The following is a 22,749-nucleotide window of genomic DNA, read 5'->3' as shown; positions in this document are numbered from 1 at the left end:
GCTCCTGTGCAGTAAGCATCCTTCTCTCGAAAATAACTCGAAGAACTAGTCCAGCGCCTCATACTTCATTGACCAGCCCTTTGTTTCCTTTTCCGCGCCTTACAGGACATTATCAAATGTACTTCACTTAAATTGAACGTTAATTATTTCATGATCGAGCCGAATTCCTCTTCCAAGCACGGGTGAACTTCGTTTCGAAACCCTGCGCGTCAAACCCGTCGTAAGCGCAATTCGGTGTTGGTAGATAAGACCGTAGGACTAGGTTGTTGCTGCCTTTACGCTCCGAATTCTTGAACTTAGTTAGTCCTATCACAACTCACACATCACGTAGTGGCCAGAAATGCAGGACCTGCCGGATGATCTCCGCCTCATCACGCTCAACTGCTGGGGTCTCAAGTACATCTCCAAGCTCCGTCGAGAACGGATCACAGAAATCGGTCGCCAGCTGTCCATAGCCAGCCCACAGCCTCATATTGTCGCTCTGCAAGAGTGTTTTACCCAAGAAGACTACAAGAACATCCGCCGCCAAACCCGCTTCGTTCTCCCATATGGCAAATTCTACCACAGTGCGGCCTTCGGCGGGGGATTGGCCATCCTTTCGCGTTGGCCCATTGAGGGGAGTACTATGTATCTCTACCCCTTGAACGGCCGTCCGACCGCCTTTTGGCGTGGCGATTGGTATGTTGGCAAAGGTATCGCACACGCAAAAATCCGTTATGGCCCGGCTGCGAAACAGGTCATTGAGGTCTTCAACACCCACACCCACGCGCCTTACGAGGGTGGCAAACCAAACGACTCGTATCTCTGCCACCGTACTGCACAATCGTGGGAGATGGCCAAGCTGCTCCGCGGGGCCACTGAACGCGGCCATTTAACCCTTGCAATGGGCGATTTCAACATGATCCCGCTGTCACCTGAGCACCAACTCATCACAAGCCTGGCCCCGGTTCGCGATGTTTGGCGGGTCATGCACCCCGACAGTTCTCTGGGTCCCGCCCACCACCCGGCTGAGAAAGCTCGCGGCCGCCCCGTTCCCACCGCTGAATTCAATATCCAAGAGAATGGAGCCTCCTCTGACGGTCCGTACAATACATGGCGATGGACGAAATCCCAGCAGAAAATGCTCGGACCTGGGAAACACCCGACTACGGTGTCTCCTGATACTCCTGGTATGAATGATGTCCTGACAGCAATTCGTATGTGTCCCTTAGTTAATCCTGCTACTGACTTGCCTAGATCGCCTCGGTAAAAAACTAGATTACATCTTTGCTAGCTCCGGAGACATACAGGCGCTTGGGGGTGCTTGGGTGGTCAAGAACGTGAACGTGGGCATGATGATGCGGCATCCCGAACTCGGCTGCTCCCTTAGTGATCACTTCTCCATCGAAGCGACCCTAACCTTCCACCCACTGCCGGAGGACCAATCTCCATCACCAGCCTTGTCGACAGGACCGAACGTTGATCACCTCTCCAACGGCCCAACCACACCCGCCGCAACCGATACCCTCCCCCGACCACTACCTGAGCCCACTCTAGGGTCAGCCGAAACCGCCGGCGCTGACTCTACTCTGCGCAACGGCGCTTACCTCCAACTTCAATCGCCCCCCCCCAGCCTCAATCATGAGCCCGACTCCTCTTCGCGGGCCCAGCTAGCCTTTTTCCTCCGACATAAGCATAATAGCCACAACTACGCGAGCCTCCCCCCAACCACCTACGATACCATCCTTGCCATCATCCAAACCTACGCTTCACGCGAACAGAGCCAACTGACCTGGCGAGCACGCCGCTTCTTCTTCGCCTTGTTCGCTAGCGTCGCCTGCCTCGTCGGCGTGTGGTTCGTACCATCGGGTAGGAACTACATATCCTTCATCCTAGTGCTGGTCAGCACGCTGGGCTTGGTGGCTGGCACTGTGGAGGGGCTGATGGCACTGCTCTTCTTCCGCAGCGAGCTTAACGCTCTGCGGGAATTTCATTGGGAAGTGAGGAATGCGAAGAGGGCTCTGTTGGCTGGCGACAGTGGAGTAAATCAGGTGGAGGACAACGAGGGTGAGGAGAGTGAGTGGTTAGGCTAACGTGCTAAATGCGTGTGTGGCCTAGGGGCTGGGGGGGAAGGGGCTTTCAGAGTTTGACGCGCAATAGCCCAAACGCAATATCTGTCGACCTTTAGATAGAGTGCGTATATTTACCACGTTACCGGTCACATCAACATTATGAAGCGTATAGTGGACCATTTTTCTGACACTGCCGGATCCGAATTTCCCCCTTGTGCCGACACCCACCTTCGATTAGCTGACGTACAAAGTTGAGCGTGTTTGATAGCAACGACGCGGCTCTTGAGGAAAATGGCCTCAAAATTAGGTATCCCATACCCTCAAAATATCATCTAGCGCTGAACGCCCAACTGCAACATCACATCACCGCCGCCACATTAGCTCTTACTTAGCCGCTCCAGCTCGTTCAGAACGTCAGCTAACCTAGGCCGCCCAAAGTAGTTACTGTCCCAGCTCCCATCCTTCTTAGATTCTTCTCGTAGCTTGATAAAATCCTCGGCAGCTTTGACCTCTGCTTGCCACCATGCACGGGCCGTGTCGGTAACCTCAGCAGCACTGCCCCCTTTTTTGTCCCGGAGGACAAGCCGACTACCCTCTCTTATGATCAGGCTAGACAATGCAACCCTCCTACCTCTTGTACACTGGTCGATAAGACTCCGAAGTTCGGGCGGCGTTGAGTGAAAGGTTGGAAATTCAACGTCTGGCTCATACCGATACGATTGCCAGACAGTGGCGTTCTCCGGCGCGCTTTGGCCTTCGAAAATACACCACAAGACCCGACCCAGCATATACACCATGGAAGCCTCCTGTTCAGTGGCGTCCAGAGCAAGCCATGGAATGTTGTAGTTGGAGTATCCATTTGGCCGAGGGGTTGCGTAGTCTTCGCGGGACTGCAGGGTGCCCCAATCCGGAAGAAGGCGATTCACGATTGCGGCGAAGTGGCCGCGAACGTTCTCTGGAATGGCGCCGGCCGTCTCGTCTGCTGGGTCACTAGCTAGGATGCGCATGTATTCTATTGCGTTGACCTCCGGACTAGCAAATTCGCACCATACCCCGCGTTGCTCAAAATCCACCATGATGATGCTCTGGGAGGCGGAGAAGAGAATGTTGTCGAGTCGAAGGTCTGGGTAAAACATTTTACCGTGCGTATGGACATGCAGTACAGCCGAGGTCAGTTGTCTAGCCCACCGCAGCTGTTGCTCTTGCTTCAGCTGACCGTGAATACGCATCAGTGGGAGGAGGTCACGGACGCTGCCGTGCTCGTGAAAAGGGAGAAGAAACCCGATCACGGCCGTCTTGCCTCCAAATAAACAGCGCTTAGTAATAAGATAGCCGGGTCGCGAAATGACGTTCGGGTGTGGCTTCATGCGTAGCAGGTTGCGCAACTCCAAGAACAGGTACTTGGTGCTGCTAGTCAGCGCCTTGAAGACCCATAGATTTCCAGGCGTGCCACCATGTCCGGCTTCACGCATGCGGACAAGGCAGACGCTGTCTTGCAACCTTTGGACAAAGCTCAGGCGCGAGATGTCAACAGCCTCGGGGAGTAACTCGGGAGCAATATCGAGGTCTCGATCCAGCCTGGAGAGCCCAAGCAGCTGTCTTTCCACGTAGTACGTGGGTACAACCGAGATCTTCGTCCGACGGACATCGAGGTGAAGAACGTCGAATATGATACGGGAACCAAAGGGTAGCGCTTCGAAGAGAGCAGAGTATGTTTCATAACCACGGTCGCTAATCCAGTAGTGCAGAGCGCGCACGACATAGATTGATATGCCCAACCGCCGAACCCTCAACGCGTCCCTGGTGTGGAAGGCCATGTGCATATCTAGCAGATCGTAGAGCTCGGGGGTCGCAACGGCTTGCTTGGGGAGGAACACATCGAACCACATCGGTGGCAAATCGGGGAGGAAGAGCGGGACAGCATGGAATTGAGTTCCTAGACCGGTGCAACCGTCGATCCTAAACAAGGCTCGTTGAGGGAGTTCGAGGCTGTCGAGGCGGTTCTTTGGGTTGAGTTGTGAACCGTTCCAAGACGGCGCCTCCAAAGGGGACCTAGGCTGGTGGGGAGTCCGATTTTGGTTGAAGGCGGCCGTGGGATGAATGACGTCGTGAATGGCGGCCGAGGTAAGGTCCATGGCCAGAACTTCTTGACTTAGACAGGAGAAGGGTGGGCTTTCTCGGACGTAGATGCAGGCCACGCGAGCAATATCTCCGGACACGGCTATGCTCCCTTCGTAGGCTACTGCTAATGACCGGCAAGGCCGAGAGCTCGGTTGGGATGGGCTGGGCTGAAAAACTCGGGGCTGATCGGGTAATGGGAGCCGAGTTCTTGAACACGCATAGGTCTCAACGGCGGGTGAAACGAGAATTCTGCTCGAGTCGGCCGGGTTAGAGCAAAAGGCGCTGATACCCCAAGGCTAACCTGGGGACTGCTGCCGCCGGGCTGCAACTGGCCGGTCAAGTCGAGAGCTTTTGACAGACGCAACTTCCATCCAGCCCTTGCTAGATCGGGCGCGCTTTCCCCCACGGCCCGCGGCAGCAAAGGAGGGGTCTCGCCCGTGCCTGCCATCCGGGGTTCGACCGGTGTATGCAGCTTGCGACCCCCGGGGAAGGTACGAGAGGGCGGGATGTGTCCTGTGAGGATTCAGGGCGAGATATGGAGAGGGTATGTTGCAAACTGAAGAAAGTCACAGAGGCACGACTCCAGCAGACCCAACCGAGAGACATTTAATGATGTCTGATTGGCTGTGGGGTTCTCTTGTTGCCAGCGACTCATCGTCAATGTTAGACAGGAGATAGGAGGCGGGATGCTTGGGCAGGAAGAAATCACGAAGGTGTATGGTATCAGGAGTCGGCTGCCTGGCGAATATTCGGCGGTGCGCAATATTGTCGTTGACCCGTCCCGCAGGAGGACCGGCACGATCCGTCGCAGTGCCGGTGGCCCTCCAAAACTTGGCAAGCGCCAACGAAGACGAACGGAGATGAGCAGTGCAGTTGGTAGCAGCGCTCCACCTCAGCTCACATTCACAGGCCGGGATTACTCCAAACCCTTCGAGGATGGTTGCAGTTGGGTTTGAGTTGCCATCAAGCTCGCATATAACGCCGGGCTTCTCGGAGCAAAGGCTCGACATATTTTGCCCGATCCTGACAGCAACACTCGGTAGTAATGTACGTCAGGGCCCCCAACTCAAAAAAAGGCAAAGCTTCCTATGTGACGAAGGAAACAGCAAATCAAGCCCGTTCTGGCCGGCGTGATGGTTTTCTGGGCGGTTATCCATCACATATCCCCTGGTGTTCTCACCTCCAACCAACCCTTCCGGCCGCTCGGCTGTCACGGATGTCGGTGGATTGTATGATAATGTCAAAACACAACCCGAGATGGGAGATAGTTACTGGCGCTTCTCGCGTTGTGTTGCTTCATCCTGACTTGTTGAACCCAGCTCCTGTTTCGATGCTCTTAAAGACAACGCGAATCCCATCCCTCAGCTATCATCTCACTCCTTTGCCCGATCCTGAGTGCAATGTGACCCCCGTGGACTTCTTGTGTTAGCCAAACTGGAGCATAGTGTGACCCTTTTGAACCCCGGAAGCCTTCGATGAGTTCCAACGTGCTCGTTCTTGGGTGACTGGGAAATGCCACGACATAGAGAGTGGTTCGGCAAAGGTGTGGCTGCTGGCGGTATGCCCTGACCTAGGATTATCCGCAGAAGGTTGCTGAATCGCTCTTGTTCACCAATACACGACATATACTTCAACAGATGCAATTTTAACCTTGGGGATGAAGAGGGCTGATATTGAGATGATGCAGCCCATCAAACACATCGGCGAACGGAAATAGCGCCTGGCCCTGAGCAGCCGAGCGTCGAGCTCAGTTCAAATGGCAGATTGAGGGTGGATTTGACAAAGGTGCTGTCGGCGTGGATTCAGACGGCAGGCAAAGTCTAAAGACCAAGCAACCACAACTGGAGTTCAGTCCTACCCGAAGCTTCTCGCGTCATACCATCACCAGGCCCCATTTGTATGCTCGAGGCGGCTACCCCTCATTCGTCCTGAAGAGAGGGTGCCCTGCTGATGTAAAAGCTTTCCTCCATTGAATTAAAGAGGTGGGTTGGGCGTGTTTCCGTCTGGATGGAAAACATTGTTTCGGGATCCCCGTCAGCAAACATGATGGAAGTGACGCAAGGGGGCGATTCAAACCAACGTGTTCTCGGTAAGCTGGGGAGGTTGTTCATAGGAGTGCTAACCTCAGACCATGCTCACCGATTTGCACGGGTGAGGCCATACCGCCAGCGTCAAAGCGGCCGGTGAACCACCTTGCCCGGCGTTGCGGAAGACGAATTACCTCGGGGAGGGAGCATCTGTGAAGGGCGAGGGTCTCGCCGGTGAGGAGCTGCATTGTCGGTTGCAGAACCCGAACGCTCCGAGTCACGCGGGACCCGCTCAATCTGCAAGACTAAATTGACCGGTGAGCAGGGGGTGGTCAGCAATGCGGCGATTCCGGCGGAGTGGAAGCGACGGGGCGACGTTGGGGAATCAGAGGGGCAGGCCGCCGATGATGCCCAGGACAAGCACGTTTCCCTCCCTTCCCCCTCTTTTCTCTCGAGTTCTTTTTTCCCAACGTCCGACAAGGTGGCTCGGTACACTTCCACCAGGGTCACAAACCAGACAGACAAGGGGTATGGGCAGGGGGTTTGGCCACAGTGATCCAGCCAGGGCTCCTACAATAAACAGGGTTGAAGAATCAGCAACGGCAGGAATTTATTGTCCTGATCACCCCTTGCCCACACCCCTTGTCTGTCTGGTTTGTAACCCCGGCGGAGGTGTACATACGGAGGGGCTTGGGCCACGTTGGTTGACACCCGACTTCCAGGTTTCCTTTACAATGATGATCGGAAAAATGAAATCGCGATTTTTCAAAAACACGAAGCAGAAGACGGTCCCGGAAACGAGGTACACGTCGTGTAAAGCGGAGTCCAAGCGCGTTGAGAGGCCGGGCCCTACATAACTAGTAGAAATTTCTGAGCAACCGGACGGATTGAGAGGGGAAAGAAACCGGAGCACCATTTGCTTTCACCCAGCTGTTCCTTTTTCCAGGAAGAGTCTCGGCCCGATCCCGGGGGTAGCGATCCCAGGTGGACTCGCGAGGAAGCGCCCCAAATCATGGAAGGACCTGGGAGGCGGCGGGCATCAAAGGGTCGATCGATTGGCTCGAGCTCCAGCACAAGTCGCTTCCCTGAAGCTTGGGGAAGCAACGTCTTCGTAGGCTCACAGCATCACAGCCTTCACAGGGACCGGGCAATATCACCTCCTCAGCCGCAGGCGTCTGCGGGGAACGCAGAAACCGTTTTGTGCCGACTGCAAGTCAGTCCTGCATGATGGCTGCTGCGGAGATTGGTAGAACCGCCGACACTAAGTGCGGACTGGTCCCTTGATGCCTCACATTAGCGTATTGTGGGCAGGATCCGCAAGTGCTGCTGAGGAAACAGGGACGGGAGGGGCCTCGGCGGTGTGGCTGCCACGCGACCTTGAAGCGTGGTGAGACGGGCCTGTGAACCCGTCAGCACCGCCATGAGCCTTTTCGAGGCAAGGCGGAGGGAGCTAAGCAAAGTTGCAGGCTTGCGGGTTGCCCGGATCAGGCATCTTCGTGGATTACTAATAATTACGAATAGAAGAGAGTTCTCGCCATGCTTGTCACTTCTCGAAGGACAAGCCCAAAGACGTGAGAATTGAACGAGGGGGACAATGATAGGTAACGTTAGGCTCGAGATTGTCTTATGGAGGGCGACGTGATGTTTATGCTGTGTTTTTCCCGGTTTCTAGGGTTGGAATGGTGAAAACGTGGTGATTGTGGGTAGGCAACCTCCATGGCCCGAGAACCGAGATGGAATGAGACCTTTAACCAACTTGCTGGGCTCAAGTTTCCGCGGCATGCAGCTGTTTTCTGCCCTGCTTCGCCAAGCATCATCGGTCCACCTGAGTCCGCACGCTAGAACCTTCCCCGCTGGTTCTGAAACTTGCCATTGGCTCACCCGATAGGCGCGAGGGCCGTGCTCCTCTCGGTTAGGTGTGCAGGGATCCCACCCGCCCGCTGACCACAACAACGGAACCCGTCAGCGAAAGTAGTGGGGGTAGCTCCCGCAAATATAGCCCAAACGAGACGATTCCGTCGGCCAGATTCCCAACTGGTGTGTTTGTTTTAACAGTCTTGGAATGCTGGTTTGAGTCTCGGCATTTCCATGTTGGAGGGGAAACGGCCGAGGCGCTGCAGGTGAGATAGAGTGGGCGATTGGGAAACGAAAGTTCCCTGTGCGACTTGACTGTTGCAGCTGCCAGCCAGGCCCTGTCGCATTTTCACTTTCCCGCAATTGCCCTCCCCTGTCTGAATTTGCTGCGCTCACTGGCCCAACCTGACGCCCGTTAACCAGGAACAAGTGGTCAGGCCGCGACTTCCCCGCGACCGGTGAATCTCTCTTCTTCACTTCATCTCCTCAACGCCCTCACCGATTCCTTCCTTTGACAGCAGACGAAACAAGAGCATTCTTCACCGGCTGTTCTAGACTCCACCGAGCAACAACTGCAGTCTTTTCCGGCCTGCGCCCGTGAGACATCGCGCTGATTCCTGACCTGGCTTCGCGGAGGGCCGATCCTCAACCACCATTGGGCACCAGACGACGGCGGTTGCTCCGCACGAGGCGTCGACAGAGAGAGAGAACCGGAGTCGGATCCCGTTCCTGTGGACTCGCCCTGCACTGCACGCTCGTTGCTGGAGCTCATCGATTGTGCGCGCCATCACCAACGCCCAGCACCGATAGGTTGCGGAGGAGCAGCTGCGGTCGGTCGGTCGGCTGCGACTCTATGCCTCGGACCAAACGGCTCCCGCTGCCGCAATCGTTCGAGAAGCTCCGTCTGTGCCCCGAAGACGCCGCCCGGCTCCTGTCCGACCCGTAACTCTAGGCCACGGCCGCACTTGCCGAAGCGACGGGATAGCAGAAGCGCTCGTGCTCGGCACCCGAAGCCTGCAACTCTCCGTCCAAGGGGTGGTGGGAGTCAAGCCGCAAGCAATTCGTGCGACTCGTCTTCTGGCTGATTTCTTGGCCCAGCCTCCCCCCTGTCTCTTCTCCCCTTCACACTCCCGATCTTGTTACAGTTCCACCCCTCCTCGCCGCCGCCCCAACTGCATCGGGTACCGTTTTCAGGTGCGCCCGCATTGCTCTCCGCCGCTTTCATACCGCCTGCGTCGTCCCTCGTGGTGATGGCGCCTCTGTGAGATGCTCGATCCTGGGCGTCTGCGTCCTCCCCCTCCGCCCCTCCCGCGTACGATTGTACCTTCGGAGTGGCTCACCCTTTCGTCTTGAGTCGTCTTCCCGGTTGTTGGCTATGCACATTCCCTTGTCTCCCCCTTGCAGACCAGGTACCTCTCCACCTTGTACACACCCCGGCCAACGTTTCCCTCACATTTGCCCAGCACAATACCGTGGGCCAGCTTCATCATGGTAAGAATTTTGTTTTCCATTCAGGGCTCTGCGGCAGGGTGCATGGCGGCAATCACCGATCACCCTCGTGGCCTCGCTCATCGCCCTATACCCCTCCCGTTCTTCATCCACCCCCTTCTCGTGTCACTGACACCCATCTTCCTTTCCCTGTTCTCTCCGGTTTCCATACTTGACCCTACCGCCTCACGACCGACCTCACCGGTCCGCGCCCCATCCTCAACTCCCCTTTACTATTCGTCGAATGTGCAGTGGATTAACCCTGCTTGCCCAGAACACCAACATCAGAAAGCGGCGGGCTTATGGTCACGACGAAGTGCCCGTGGAGCCCTCCTTTTATGGGCTAACATACCCGCCACCTCTTCTCAACGACGTACCCTTGCCACTTGGCCACTCATATATACTCGACCAAAGCAATCAACCCTACGCTTTTGGGCCTGCCAACCAGTATGTCCTCGAACAAGCTGCTCTAATCCTCAACCGCCCCGTGGACGCTCTTTTAGACTTCAGTGATCACCATCAACATCAACCACAACCGCGGCAGCAGCAGCAGCAGCAGCAGCAACAACAACAACACCAACAGTTACAACAGCCACAGCCGCCACAGGGCCGGCAGAAAAGGCCCGGCGATCAATATCATTTCCATAAACGGCCTCGGCTGGACACGACTACCGTTGAAATGCCAACGTCACCCTACTTCAGCGGGATACCTACCCAGCACGTGCAAGAGAAGGGCACGCTTGACTTGCGGGACGCCGACGTTGACGTGGATCGCAAGCACCATGCGTTCTTCTCTGGGACGAGCATCGCGCCCGGTTGGACAGGCGCGCGGCTAGCGGACTGTTTCGCGAGTTTTTCTATGTGCCCCCCTTTTGAGCCACAAACCAGTGAGTTGTCCTTCCTCGCGGTTGCAGATCCCCGCGTTATTCCAGAGCGAAACACTCACCGGGCCGGTAGCATATCAAGCTCTTCCAACGCCCACACCATACGGCTACAGCGATCACCAACCCCCCATGCTTGATTCTGCCGTGGTGTCCGTACAGCCACAAGCTCAGGCATCCTTGCTCCCCACGCCCATTACTCCCAACTCGACTGCATTGTTCTCATGTGATGACCCATCATTGACGGCTGAATACTTGGCAAGCTATCCCCCGCTGCAGCCCGACCGGCCGATGGGCTTTCAACCTGCTATAAGCCCTGAAGAGATGGTCTATCCCGGGGCTGTACCACCTGTCAAGTACGAAGACCACGCTGGTAGGTTACAAAACGCGGCGAGGCCGGAGCTGCAACTCCCTTACTTGGTGGATGCACCCCTATCGACAGGTGTCATGTCGGGTGCTTACGTTGCGGGGGTCGAACCCCTACCGTACGACGGGAACGGCATGATGATGACCTTACCATCACGCTTTCACCCCATTTCGTGTTTCGACGTTGAATCAGGGACCGAAAATGGAGGCAACCAAGACAAGCCATCCGGACTGGAACTTCTTCCACCACACAAGACCACCCCTGTCAAACGCGGTCCCTTCAAAGATCAGGACTCTCGAGAAAAAACCGCTCTTACCAGAAAGATGGGGAGCTGTATTCGATGTAGGATGCAACGAATTCGGGTAAGTGGTTGACGCGCCCTACGAATAATTTCTTGTGTACCGAGAAAAAAAGCAGCTGGCTGATATCCCATCATAGTGCAATCTTGACCCAGAGAACGAGAAAGGGCCTTGTTTGACATGCAAGAGCATTGCGAGCAGTGCTAAGGTGTATCGTTTGAACTGTTTGCGGCTGAAAATCACAGACGTAAAACTCTTCAAGCCTGGTCAGCTCAAGGGCCAGGAATGGACGAATCGCTGGAAGGATAGCGTGATGGACGATATTGGTACCTGGGATTCTGGCCAGGTGCGAACGATTCAGGTCACGGAGGGCTACACCGGCCAGTCAGTCAAGTTACAGGTTCGGCAGTTCAAACCGCAGCTCGGTGATAAAATCAAGAGGTCTTGGGTATCACGAAGTGGGCAAAAGCACGAAGTTCAAATCCCGGCCTTTGCCATCGTCAACATGGACGACGCCAAAGCCGAGTTTGATCAATACATCAAGATTGGCTTGGTCGACTGCTGCCATCGCCTTTTGGGCTCGCGAGACGAACTACTCTGGCGGACGTACTCGCTTGCTATCAACGCGGCACGCGACCCCTCGACGCCCCAGTCGGAGAGAAGCCTGTTAATTTCGACTTTGGACCTTTGGATGTCAGTACGGCTAACGACCAAGTCTTTTGAGATCGTGGGAGACGACACATTGGGTATGCCGCCCAACATCATCAACGACCACGACAATCCTCTTCACGGGAAGATACCTCTCCCACCAGTGATGGGAGCACAAATTGACTCGGTCATCATCCACCAAATTCAGCCTCGCCTTCGTCGAAAAGCCCTCGAAGAATTGCAAAAGATGACTCAGGAGAAGAAACAGAAGACCTGGCTCACCACATACCTGGTGACCTTCATCCTGCTGCATAACATTGCTCTGATCACCAAACATGACGCTGACTACGCTAAGAAACACGGATTGCGGGTGAGCACAGCGAGTGATCCAACATGAAAACACATGGGCTAACAAGTACCACCCTGCAGACACGCTTTGCACGAGAGGCTAATGTCAAGGAATACAACTTGGGTGAGTAGGCTTGGCGAACCCATGAACCGCCAAACCGAGGCTGATGCAGTGTCACAGGCGCGAACACGCTTCTCGCGTATTTTCACTACTGCAATAAGGCCATCTATCCATTCTCCCGTGAATGCAAAGACCAGGACCTGCAGAATTTAGCAGAGCTTGACGACACCGCCATCTCGTTTGTCCATTACACGCGAGAGCAGGTTGTGGCACACAGTATGTATACCAGCTCAAACCCCGCTACAAGTACCTGGCGCTTACACACGCAATAGAAAAAACATGGGAAGAGCTGTGGGCGAACGACAATTACGAGCATGAGTACTACTATGTGAGCCAGCTCTTCGAACCCAATTGGCAACCTCGAACCATGGTGTAGGGACACCCGGACGGAAAGCCGACAGCTTGTGCCACCAGTCACGCAGGGCAAGTTACAGACCTTGCCGGACAGCGGATGCAAGCCCAACAACACGCAGGTAACCATGCATCGGAACAGATACCCGCACTTCGCTCAGGGAAAGGAGCTGTCAAATGTTCGATGGTTGGCTTGGGTCAAGTCCATTACATATGGACAAGAGACCGTCGCGGCAAGGACATGAAGGCGGACAACCGGCCGAAACAGGAACTCAGAGCAGTGGGCGTTCGAGATCAATGCAGGGGGGTACGTACCCCTTCGTGGACAGTCCAAGACATGTGGCATGGGTATGCGAGTCCTGCTCGAGAAGAGGTGGGTTTAAAGAAAAGAAAGAAAGGGTCCTCAGCCAGCCATTAGAAAAGGAAAGAAGCGATAGTGACCACTCAAACCACGGGCGATGCAGTGCCCCGACTCGCCTGGCCATGTCGCGATTGTGTTGTGAAAACGCCCGTCGACCAATCGCGGAACAGCGCGGTGTCCCATTGAATACGACTGCAGATCCCCGGTTTTGTTGCTCCCCACCTCCTAAAATTGAAATGGCGCTCCAGTGAAAATTGACATCCACAGCCCCGAGCCCAGGATCAGGGGTTTTTGTCAAGGGAACACAGATCTCTCCTATCCGATCCGATCTTTCACCCAAACTCCCACCCGCTTCCACTCTGGCTTTTCCGGAACTTCATGGCGTCTGAGACAATCGGGCTGGGTGGTGGGTACCGGCAGGCGGCCGGAAAGGCAACCCGAGTCTGGGCCAGACTGAAATGCCCATTTTTGTTTTCTCAATGACCCATCCATCCCATCGGGCTCGGACGGCGCCTACACTAGTGTACACTAACTATGCTCTTTCTCCTCTGACCTCCCGACACTGAGAATCGGAGACAAGTCAATCGAATTCACCACGCGGAAGCGTCCGCTGCCATATTTCCTGGGGCGGCCGAGAATTCCCGATCAACTTAGGGTTTCCGATTCTACCTGCAAGCAACCATGATGTATCCGGACCTTCTGCCCGTCCGCACCATCGCCCTCGATGCATTGGGGGGGGGGGATTCATGTGGCGTGCCCTGTGCACCTATCTCTGCTGCAGGTGCTGCACATACCACTTAGCAACCCCCAGTCCGACCATGGCAGCCACATGCAATGAAGATTCCCCGTCCCGTCCGCGCTCCCGTCGAGATGAGATCTGACGAGGCGAGACAAGAGCTGTCTACACCTTCCCGTTATCAAAATTTTCACATTTTTTTTTCTTTTGGCATACCGGGGATTCCAGGCCCACGAGAGCCAGGCCGTTCTTTCCTCATCACCTCAGCTCATCGATCCACTTTTGCCGGCTTTACTGTGTAAAGATTAGAACAGTCCACTTGCCCTCGAGACGGGGTCGGTCGGTAGTTAGTTAGTTCTCGGCAAGAACGGTTGTCGCAAACCCTGTTGACAGGCAAGGAAAGCTCGATTCCTCTTCCCACCACCTGGGTACACGACCCTTCCTGCGATGTTGTTTCCCGACCACTCATTCCCTGCTCCGAGACTGATGTCGAAACCCGATGTTGTACTCATGGAACAGAAAGAACGAGCCGTTGACATTACATGGCCAGCCCGTACCACATGTGCACCCAACAAGGCGTTTTTTTCCTTTTCTTTTTTCACGTAGTCCCACCTTGATCCCCCCTCCCCGGCCATTCAAAGAAGCTTCCATCTTATCAGTCTCCAAAGCCCCAAGCCTCAATTATCCAGGTTAACATGTGTTTGGCTTCCCAAACAGTCGCTGCTAGTTCTAGAATGTCTATCCCCACACCCCAAAAGAGCTCTTGCCCCAAACCACACAGGGTGTCTCCAACACAGTCCCATTTGTAGGCAGGCAAAGTACAACCTTAGGTTCTTTAAACATATTCTAGAAGTCCACGTTACACATCCCGAAGTTTCCACCAAGTTCAAGCAGAGGTCGTTCTAGGTTCATCCAGCCCCTTTCCGACGTACAATAAATGGGCCATCACCTACGTGGTGGGATTCAGTTCTCGTCTCATGGGTGCCGCCCCATATCTGAGCCGATGGCTGTATCGCCAATCTATCGAATCTCGCTCGCATCGTACCATGGATACCACGCCACTTTGCCTCGTGCCTCCGATCTGATGCTCGGTTTGCCGCGATTCGATCGGTCTCTCGACTGCCTCGCCTTCCAGGTTCTGTCCCAATGGTCATTGGGAGTGATAGAACCCAGCGGATTTAACTAGGTTCATGGGGGGGTGCCTTCTACTCTTCACCCCCTCCCCTCCTCCCTCCCCACACCATGGAACCACCCCCGTCACGGAAGCAACCGCACATCTACAATCCCCACCCCTTCTCGTTCTTCTCATCTTTCTGCTAAGCCCCGACATTCCCTATCCATCTTTACCACCTGTACATCCTCATCTCTGCCCGGATCTGAAGCCCTGCGGCGGAACCCATCACAACCCTTTGCTTTGGGGAAGAGCCACATCCGTCCGGCTGGGTACCTGCCGCTGCTAGTCCTGCTGGTGTTACCCCTTGCCCTATCCTCACTCGCTCTTTCTTCTTCACCAGCCTCGGCCTCCCGTGTAATAACTCACATCTATTCTTTCCCTGACCGCTCAATCTGCGTCCCGTCTCGCGGACACAAGCTGTGACGGGGAGCCACTTTCCTGTTCAACCTCAGGTGTTTGGTGGCTCAATGCTTGGGGTGTGTTATTCCGCGCTTTGCAAGGGCTCTCCAGCGTCTATATAAGTCTTCTTGATCTCCTCGTTTACCAGTCCAGCCATCCGCCTCTCATTGCCCTCACACAACCTTGCTTTCGACCAAGTCGTTTGTTCTCGACTTTCTCCTATCGGGTTGTCAGTTCCTTGATCTCCCCTGAGCCAAACTCTGGACCATTCATCCGCCGTTGATCCTATTCAACTAGACTGAGTCCCCCGCTTTTCAAACGTAAGTCTCGATGACCCATCTCGAAGCCAAGGCACCACGGGCGGCCCCTTCCATCAATGGTGCTAGACAGGGTGCTGAGCTATAAACAGGAAGTACAGTGTCATCATGTCCCCTGTCGCCGCTGGACCCATTCTTGCCGCGACTTCTACGCCAGTCGTGAGCGCTCCCGATCTAGCTCTGCGTGCCAAACCCGGTGCTGATGTCCCCGCGCTCCCGGCTGGCTTCCCGGTTCATCTTTCCCACAAGCTCGCCTGGACCGGGTCCGACTTTGACCACTCATCTGACCATATCTTGGTCTTGAATGACACCCACCACTCCGAGATCGCTACTGCCCTCGAGAATTACAAGTGTCAGTCCCCCCCACCAGCGTTTGTTTAGTGTGTATGTTTTGACAGTTCGCGCAGCCCTCGATCAAGATGGAGACCTGGTGGAACCGTCGAACTTCCCACTCCCGACACTTGGCCCGAGACTCCGTGAACTTTGCCGTGACGTCCACGATGGCAAGGGCTTTTGCATCGTCCGGGGCATTAACCCCAAGACATACAGTGTTGAGGACTTGACTCTCGCGTATCTCGGCATCCAGTCCTACATTGCCGAGCAGCGCGGCCGCCAGGACAAGTGTGGAAACATGTTAGGTTGGTAGACATATGTGTGATCACCTGGCATGTGCTGACTTTGGGCTAGTTCACATTGTTGCGGACAACAGCACCAAGCAAGCAGCTGAGCACCACCGCCATTCCACCAAAGCAATTGTTAGTTTTCGTCCCCCGGGTGGGTGAGATACGAAGGCTGACTATGGAAAATTTCTTAGACCTTCCACAACGAGGAGTCGGGTGATGTTGTCAGCTGGTTAACCCGCAGTACGGCTGCAGCGGGCGGTAAATGTATCATTGCCTCTGCCTACACGGTATACAACGTCTTAGCTGCGACCAGACCCGATGTGATTCGTACGCTGGCTCGGTCCGACTGGCCGTTCGCTATGTAAGTTTTCTTACCCAAGCAGTGTGGAGAGTCCGTCGCTTATTGTATCTACAAGGCCATTTTTCCAATGCCGTCCAGTTATCTTCCACGAGAATTCGAAGCTCATCATGAACTTTGGCCGTGCCGCGCTGCTTGGCAACGAGGCACATCCCCGGCCTCAACACCTGCCATCCCTGACAGCGCGCCAGATCGAAGCACTGGACGCCATCGAAGCCATTGCAAAGGCTACCCAATTGGAGATCCAGACGCAGGCAGGAGACATGCACTTCATCAACAACCTAGCGATTCTTCATCGCCGTGAAAGGTACGCCAATGGGCAATCTGTAGCTGAAAAACGGCACTTGGTGCGGATGCGCCTTCGCAGTGCCGAGTACGGGTGGCCAATCCCGCGTGCTCTCAAGGGAGAGTGGGACACAGCATTTCAGGAGCATGGTGTCAGGCATTGGCACGTTGAGCCGATGCCGGCATACTATTTCCCGATGCGTGCATACCCCAATTAAGCGGGATGTGTCTTATTTACCTCTGAACATATTTTTTCGCCCCTTTTCTCGCTGCGTTTGAGGCGTTATAGAGACAAGCCCGGGCATGGGACGAGGGCTCCAAAAAAGGCACGGCGGCGTTGGTATCAGCATTATATGTTTAGCCCATCTTTCCTAGTAATTACGGACCGAGATGATAATGAGCATCTGGCATTCTGAGGTTTGGGGGTTGCGGGATGGAGATCGGGAAGGGCATTTTTCATTGTTTTCACCTTTTCTTAAAAGCACAGTGGCTCTCTTAGCTCTCAGGCCGGCGCGCCAGAGACAATTTAATCTTGCTCTCAGCCTAGTTAATTAATGCTTGCTCCCAGAAGTCTTGTTCAGTACACGGCCGACGTCCCAAGGCCACACCAGATTTCCGGAGCCCCTGAAGGTGGTGGTGTCTGACTGAATTCGCAAGTGGGTCCGAGAACAGGTGGGCCCCTGAAGCTCGAGCTCCCCGCGAAACAGCTCTTGCGACAAGATCTGATAACAGCTTCACCTACGGAGCATCCACCCCCAACAGAATCCTCCCTTAAGCTCGCATTCATGAGGCCGACTCTCCTACTATGTAAGTGTATGTGGGCTTTTTGGCTGATGATTCTTCCTCCTTCTTTTGCTGCAAAACAAGCTTTGCAAGGAATCGTTTCCCAAGCGTGGATCCTCCTTTCACTTGTGTGAAGCCCGATCGCTCTGGGCAGCCCGGGATTCAATCCCGAAGCGGGGCCGAGAGATGAACACCAGGGGGGTCGGGCGGCAGCGCATTCACGAAGGCTCGAGCAATCCGACTTGAAGGACAAGTAGATAAGGGGGTGCAAGCCAGAAATAGTCCAATGCTCTTATTCCCTAGCCTCACTTCCCAGTGATGAGAAAATGCAGGTTCTCATGCTTGTTTCCATGATATCTATCACCCCGAGAGCCATTTTTATGTTGCATTCCCGATCGAAAAAGGACGGGTCCCAAGATCCGGGTCGGCAGGGCTAACGTTAGCAGGGATGTGACGACAGATGTGGGGCCTTTTCTCAGCTTCAGGGGACGCAACTCGAGCTCGACGACACCTCGAAAGCTGAATTGTCGATTTCTTTTTTCTTTTTCGCCAGGATGGGGGCCCCGGTTTCAGTCTTCCCCCTCGAACACTCAACTCTCGTCGTTCTCTTTCACCCCTCTACGGTTTCCTCGGGCAGCACCGGTACATGCATACCTTTGCAAGATGTAAAACGATTAACTAACTGCAGTAACGTTATCAAGAATGCTTCGGTGTACTTCGTACCTTTCTCCTTTTGACCCCCCTCATTTTTGCCCATGTGTCGCGGAACAATCTCCGGGCCGCGCGACCAGAGCATCCATCCCCTTCCGTCTAGCCAGCCACGATTCTGCGGCTCTTCCAGCCCCGCCCTGGCTTGGTAGATCCTGTTTTCCATGGTGACCCAGCTCTTTGGGACGACCGATCCTCACCGAAACCCCTCATCTCCTTTTTTTTTCCACAGCCGAAATGGACAAACCCATCAGCATTCCCCTACAACTCGAGAAAGTCGGATGGACCAGCGGTGAGTGCCCCATTCCAAAATACCGAGGAGAGACGTGATGGTTGCCCCCCATCTCCTCGGAGAGAATTCATGATGGTAATTTCTGCGCACCACTTCCTCCCCGTCAAGCGGATCAGCGATGGAATTTACGAGGAACAAATCGCTACCCACCCGACCACCATCACACCGCCCCTCCCACCATCTGAGAGGGAAGGCACCGTCATTGTTGTGTCCGAGCGTCACTAGTTTGATGACCCACCCATTGACTCGCAAATGTTGATCACAGATGGTATTTTGGGGTTCGACATACGCAAGGTTACACTAGTGTAGTGTTGTTTTCTCCTTTCGGAGGCGGGGATGGGAGACTGGTGACTGCGGAGGTGAGGGGCATGGAAGGCTTGTCTCCTTTCTCCGACACTAAAACTAGCGAAGGTGAGAGAAGATATGCGGCAAACGGATCCGACCTTGCTTTTTCCACCTTCACTCCCAATAGGCCCATCCACGCCATCCAAGCTGGGGGTTCGTCCAAACCTCATGCATCTCACTCGTCACATTCTGCAAAGCACGGAACAAGCCTGACAGGTTTGCGTTCATTGGCTAGGTGCGAACAAGCATTCTGTCTTTCCGTGTGTCGAACGAGGCCGCTCTCGGCTCACTTCCCGTTCTTTTTTTTTTCATTCTCGTCCTCTGATATGGGGAATTTGAATCAAGGCTCCCATCCGACTTTGGGAATTGTGTCTCACTCCCACATGCTGCACCAACCAAAGCCGTGAACCCCCCTTGCCCCTTCCCCTCGGCCCGTCGCATCTCGTGGTAAAAAGAATCGCGTGATGGAGTAGCTTGAGGGGCAGAAATTCCCGGCACCAGGCACATCCGGGAGCCACAGGCCCGTTTGGGCATCTGTTGCAAACCGGCATCCCCATACGCAGTGCGCTGAAGCTTCCAACGTGGCTAGTGTAGGCATGTCCTTGAGACATGCCGAACAGCCCTGATACGAAGATAATCCTGTCACCTTTCACGAATACGGGCCGTATCGACGCTTTTTGGTCGCCTTCATCCCGAACCCAAGCACAACCACTGCCCCATCTCGCCTTAACTAATGTAGGTGTAGTCTACTTGGTCATTCGCCCCAACGATATTGGGTGGGCCTTGCCAAGAAGAGCCCGAATGACCGATGTTCCCCAATGAGGTCGACCAAACGCGTGGGGACTTTGGTGTCACTGTGTGTCAACCATCCTCCCCCCGGGTCGGGAGCCGGCTCCGGGGGTCCATGTTTGCAGGAAATACCACGGCTTCACGGTCATTCTCAATATGGGGAAATAACCACAATGCGGCAAGGGCTGGATGGCGAACTAGTGACCGGTTCTGGCCCGTCATCACGCTTGATGTGGAGTGGCGATGGCTTCTCAAACCTCCCTTCCCCGGATTGGGAACCGGGCACTGGCCTCCAATGCAGGAACTCGTGGGGTCAGTTCGGCTTTGAAGGGAAATGATCAGGCCGAGAAGCGAACGACAGGGCCGTCGGCAATGGGATGGCTCAAGAGAGTTGTGTTCGCTGTTCTGGCGCCAATCGGGAAGGGGATCCACTGACGTTCCGGGGACTTGGTGAATTTGGGGTGAAGAATAACGTAATGACTTGCCTCTTCTTTCTTTCGCTTGTTCGCTCAACTTCCCCCGCCTTCTCATCCGACGCTGGGATTCAGTTCTTCTCCCTACCGTTGCACGTGCGAGTGGTTCAATGTCTCATCTATCGCCGAAACGGCAAAAATCCAGGCGCAAAGAGATGCAGGAGCCAGCAAAAGTAGGCTAGGACGCCCGTCAAACCGGGGTGTCCGCTACGTCATTGGGTTGCTGGAACGTGTCGAGAGCAGCGATGGCGGCAGTTGGAGTTCATTCAGGTAATTCTCGACAGTCCGTATGTGCCCTGTCTACGCGAGTTAACCGATGAAAGCGATGACTGTTGAACGGATCTTGCAAGATACACGACGAGGGGGACGTAGTGAACCACCACGGAGCATGCTGGGGTGTCTTGAACAACGGCCGGCGTTTAGTGTATCTGCTGTGGCACACCGGCTGTCGGGTAAGGCGAGCGCGAGATCATGTTTCAGGCTTCGTCACAGTGACACATGAACCAATCGTTCCGTGAAAGCGATGTGTTGTTCGTCTGTCTAAGGTTGTATTCCCAATGTCTCCGATGCCATGTCTCCATGAAGAGACAGCCAACTAAGCCTTCCAATGATGATTGGCTCAGTAACATACACAAGGCGACCACAATCGAACGCTTCATCCGGGGGTGTTGGTTAGCCTTGGCCAGAGATATGCTTGAGAGATATTGTCACACTTCCCCCCTGCCATCTCCATTCGAGGTCTGTGGCAAAAGTTGTGCGTCAACATACATCATTACAACAAGAGCCGCCCTATCCGGGCGGGATAATAACTATTCGTGTTCGTGTTTTCCTTCTCTAGCGTGCGTGAACGAGAGCTGTTAGGAGGAACCGGGTGAAAGCGTTCTGAGTGCTTGGGGTTTCACCAGCACCGTATTGGACCGGATCGGTTTCCACACTACACGTACGTAGTATGCTTTTGCGGTTTGCCCGGTGATGGTTTTACCCCCGGCAGCGTCTCACCGGCTCGATAGGGGGGAGAGGGGGGGGGGGGGGGGGGGGGGTGTTGGAGTCAACGCCGGTACCGATATCGCCGAAAACATTCGGGGGCCGTTCAGTGCCGGCCCAGGAAACATGGGCGGAGGTTTTGTTTACTGCTGAATTCTACATGTCCAGAGAGAGACTAGGGCCAATCTCAAAGTGCAATCGCCCCTGAGCATCGGGCCAAAGCAATGGCTGCTGTAGACAAGATTTGAAGGGTGACCCCTCGACCTGCGTGGGTGATTGTTTTGAAGTGACTCGGGGAAAATATCCAGACAATCCAGGTGCCGCGAAAGGGGCAACACAGATTGGAACAGAGAAACAGGACGGTAATTGGCTCGGCCCTTCAAGATGGTATAATTGAGAGATAGCTGTGATCATAACGACGCATTAATACTTGATTCCTCAAAGTTCATTGATGATCCGATATCGAATATTTCCCTATGATTTAGCGGCCGATGGACCAAGGAATGACGACTGATGCAATAATGGCCATGTTTATGGCTAATCAGCTGGAGAAACGCGTCCTTGGTTTATACTTTCTATGACACTTCGAAATAGGAGAATGCCATTCTTCCCACGAGCTTCTCTGATTGTACCCTGAACGCCTATAATTATTACCGTATCTACATGCTTCTCACCAAATTAGCATAATTCTTATGGGCTCGTAGACATGCTATTGTCCCGATTTTCAACAAGAGTTTGAGAACAAGAGCTGAGGCACTGTTCGTCATGCTGCTGCTGTGTCTACTCCTAGTAATTATTAAGATTGGCCCCCTTTGGGGAAGGGCAAAGCAAGAAGCACACTGAGTCTTGAACAAGGCACCATGGATTCGGGCTAGTCACAAACATTGGCCACGGCGCCTAGTTGCTGCTCATAGTGACATGTTCCCACTGGGACATACCGCTGACATACGGTGGGTGCATTATATTCGGACAAAACCCAGGTACTCTTGCAAGAACCCTTCTTATGTCACCCCAAGCCCGAGATATCGGTATCTGGGGTGGGACCAGGAAGAACATACAAACCTACTCTACGACCCCTGATACCAAATTGCTAACCACACAAAAACAGCGGTAGACTATGCCATGATATCCAACACGAACCCCGAGAGTTGGACAAGTATGTGGGACCCGTTTAGCATTAGGAACCACAGTACCGCAAAGTAACTTGAAATTAGGAAACGTAGACAAAGCTTCCACCCATGTAAATGTTGAGCTCTACTGATATATGATTACGGTGGCTTCTGGTCGACACGAAGGCGTTGTGTTGTTCTTGTCTCGGGCTCAGTGGGAACTCGAAAAAAATCAATTTTTAGCAAGTCGGATACCGCAGTTGTAGTGAGTATCAAACACGAAGCAGCAAGAAAACTAACCAAAGATTGCGCGACATGTCAATGCTGAGTTTTAGGCAGCTGCAACGTTCCAACTCTCGACGGCATAGAGCACATAATGAATGCTTCTCGTTTACCATATGAATGACTGGCTTGTTCAAACTAAAACTGCCTCTTTATGCGGACATTGCGGTGGGTG

The 22,749-nt window shown here is 54.3% G+C and overlaps 4 protein-coding genes across 4 annotated transcripts; 3 read left to right on the top strand and 1 right to left on the bottom strand.

Annotated features, from left to right (window-relative positions):
- Window positions 1-340: 340 nt before the first annotated feature.
- C8A04DRAFT_36295 (Endonuclease/exonuclease/phosphatase) lies at window positions 341-2,139 on the top strand (the record flags this gene model as incomplete). Its single annotated transcript, XM_062783472.1, has 3 exons — window positions 341-1,169; window positions 1,237-2,021; window positions 2,098-2,139. 3 exons carry the CDS (start codon window positions 341-343, stop codon window positions 2,137-2,139), a joined length of 1,656 nt encoding a protein of 551 aa, XP_062638096.1.
- A 289-nt stretch (window positions 2,140-2,428) lies between these two features.
- C8A04DRAFT_27446 (uncharacterized protein) lies at window positions 2,429-4,186 on the bottom strand (the record flags this gene model as incomplete). The annotated part of the gene is made up of 1 exon (XM_062780303.1): window positions 2,429-4,186. The coding sequence occupies one exon, from the start codon at window positions 4,184-4,186 to the stop codon at window positions 2,429-2,431; it is 1,758 nt and encodes a 585-aa protein (XP_062638095.1).
- A 5,599-nt stretch (window positions 4,187-9,785) lies between these two features.
- C8A04DRAFT_11233 (uncharacterized protein) lies at window positions 9,786-12,581 on the top strand (the record flags this gene model as incomplete). Its single annotated transcript, XM_062776890.1, has 7 exons — window positions 9,786-10,123; window positions 10,346-10,428; window positions 10,499-11,151; window positions 11,228-12,106; window positions 12,166-12,208; window positions 12,266-12,421; window positions 12,478-12,581. The coding sequence occupies 7 exons, from the start codon at window positions 9,786-9,788 to the stop codon at window positions 12,579-12,581; spliced, it is 2,256 nt and encodes a 751-aa protein (XP_062638094.1).
- Window positions 12,582-15,651: 3,070 nt separating this feature from the next.
- C8A04DRAFT_27444 (uncharacterized protein) lies at window positions 15,652-17,027 on the top strand (the record flags this gene model as incomplete). Its single annotated transcript, XM_062780302.1, has 5 exons — window positions 15,652-15,895; window positions 15,951-16,181; window positions 16,231-16,298; window positions 16,358-16,527; window positions 16,583-17,027. 5 exons carry the CDS (start codon window positions 15,652-15,654, stop codon window positions 17,025-17,027), a joined length of 1,158 nt encoding a protein of 385 aa, XP_062638093.1.
- Between the last annotated feature and the right edge of the window lie 5,722 nt (window positions 17,028-22,749).

The sequence above is a fragment of the Dichotomopilus funicola genome (assembly GCF_033296635.1).
Source record: "Dichotomopilus funicola strain CBS 141.50 unplaced genomic scaffold C8A04scaffold_21, whole genome shotgun sequence".
Classification (NCBI taxonomy): domain Eukaryota; kingdom Fungi; phylum Ascomycota; class Sordariomycetes; order Sordariales; family Chaetomiaceae; genus Dichotomopilus; species Dichotomopilus funicola.
Note: the sequence above shows the minus strand (reverse complement) of the source record. Positions and strands in the feature narration are given on the sequence as shown.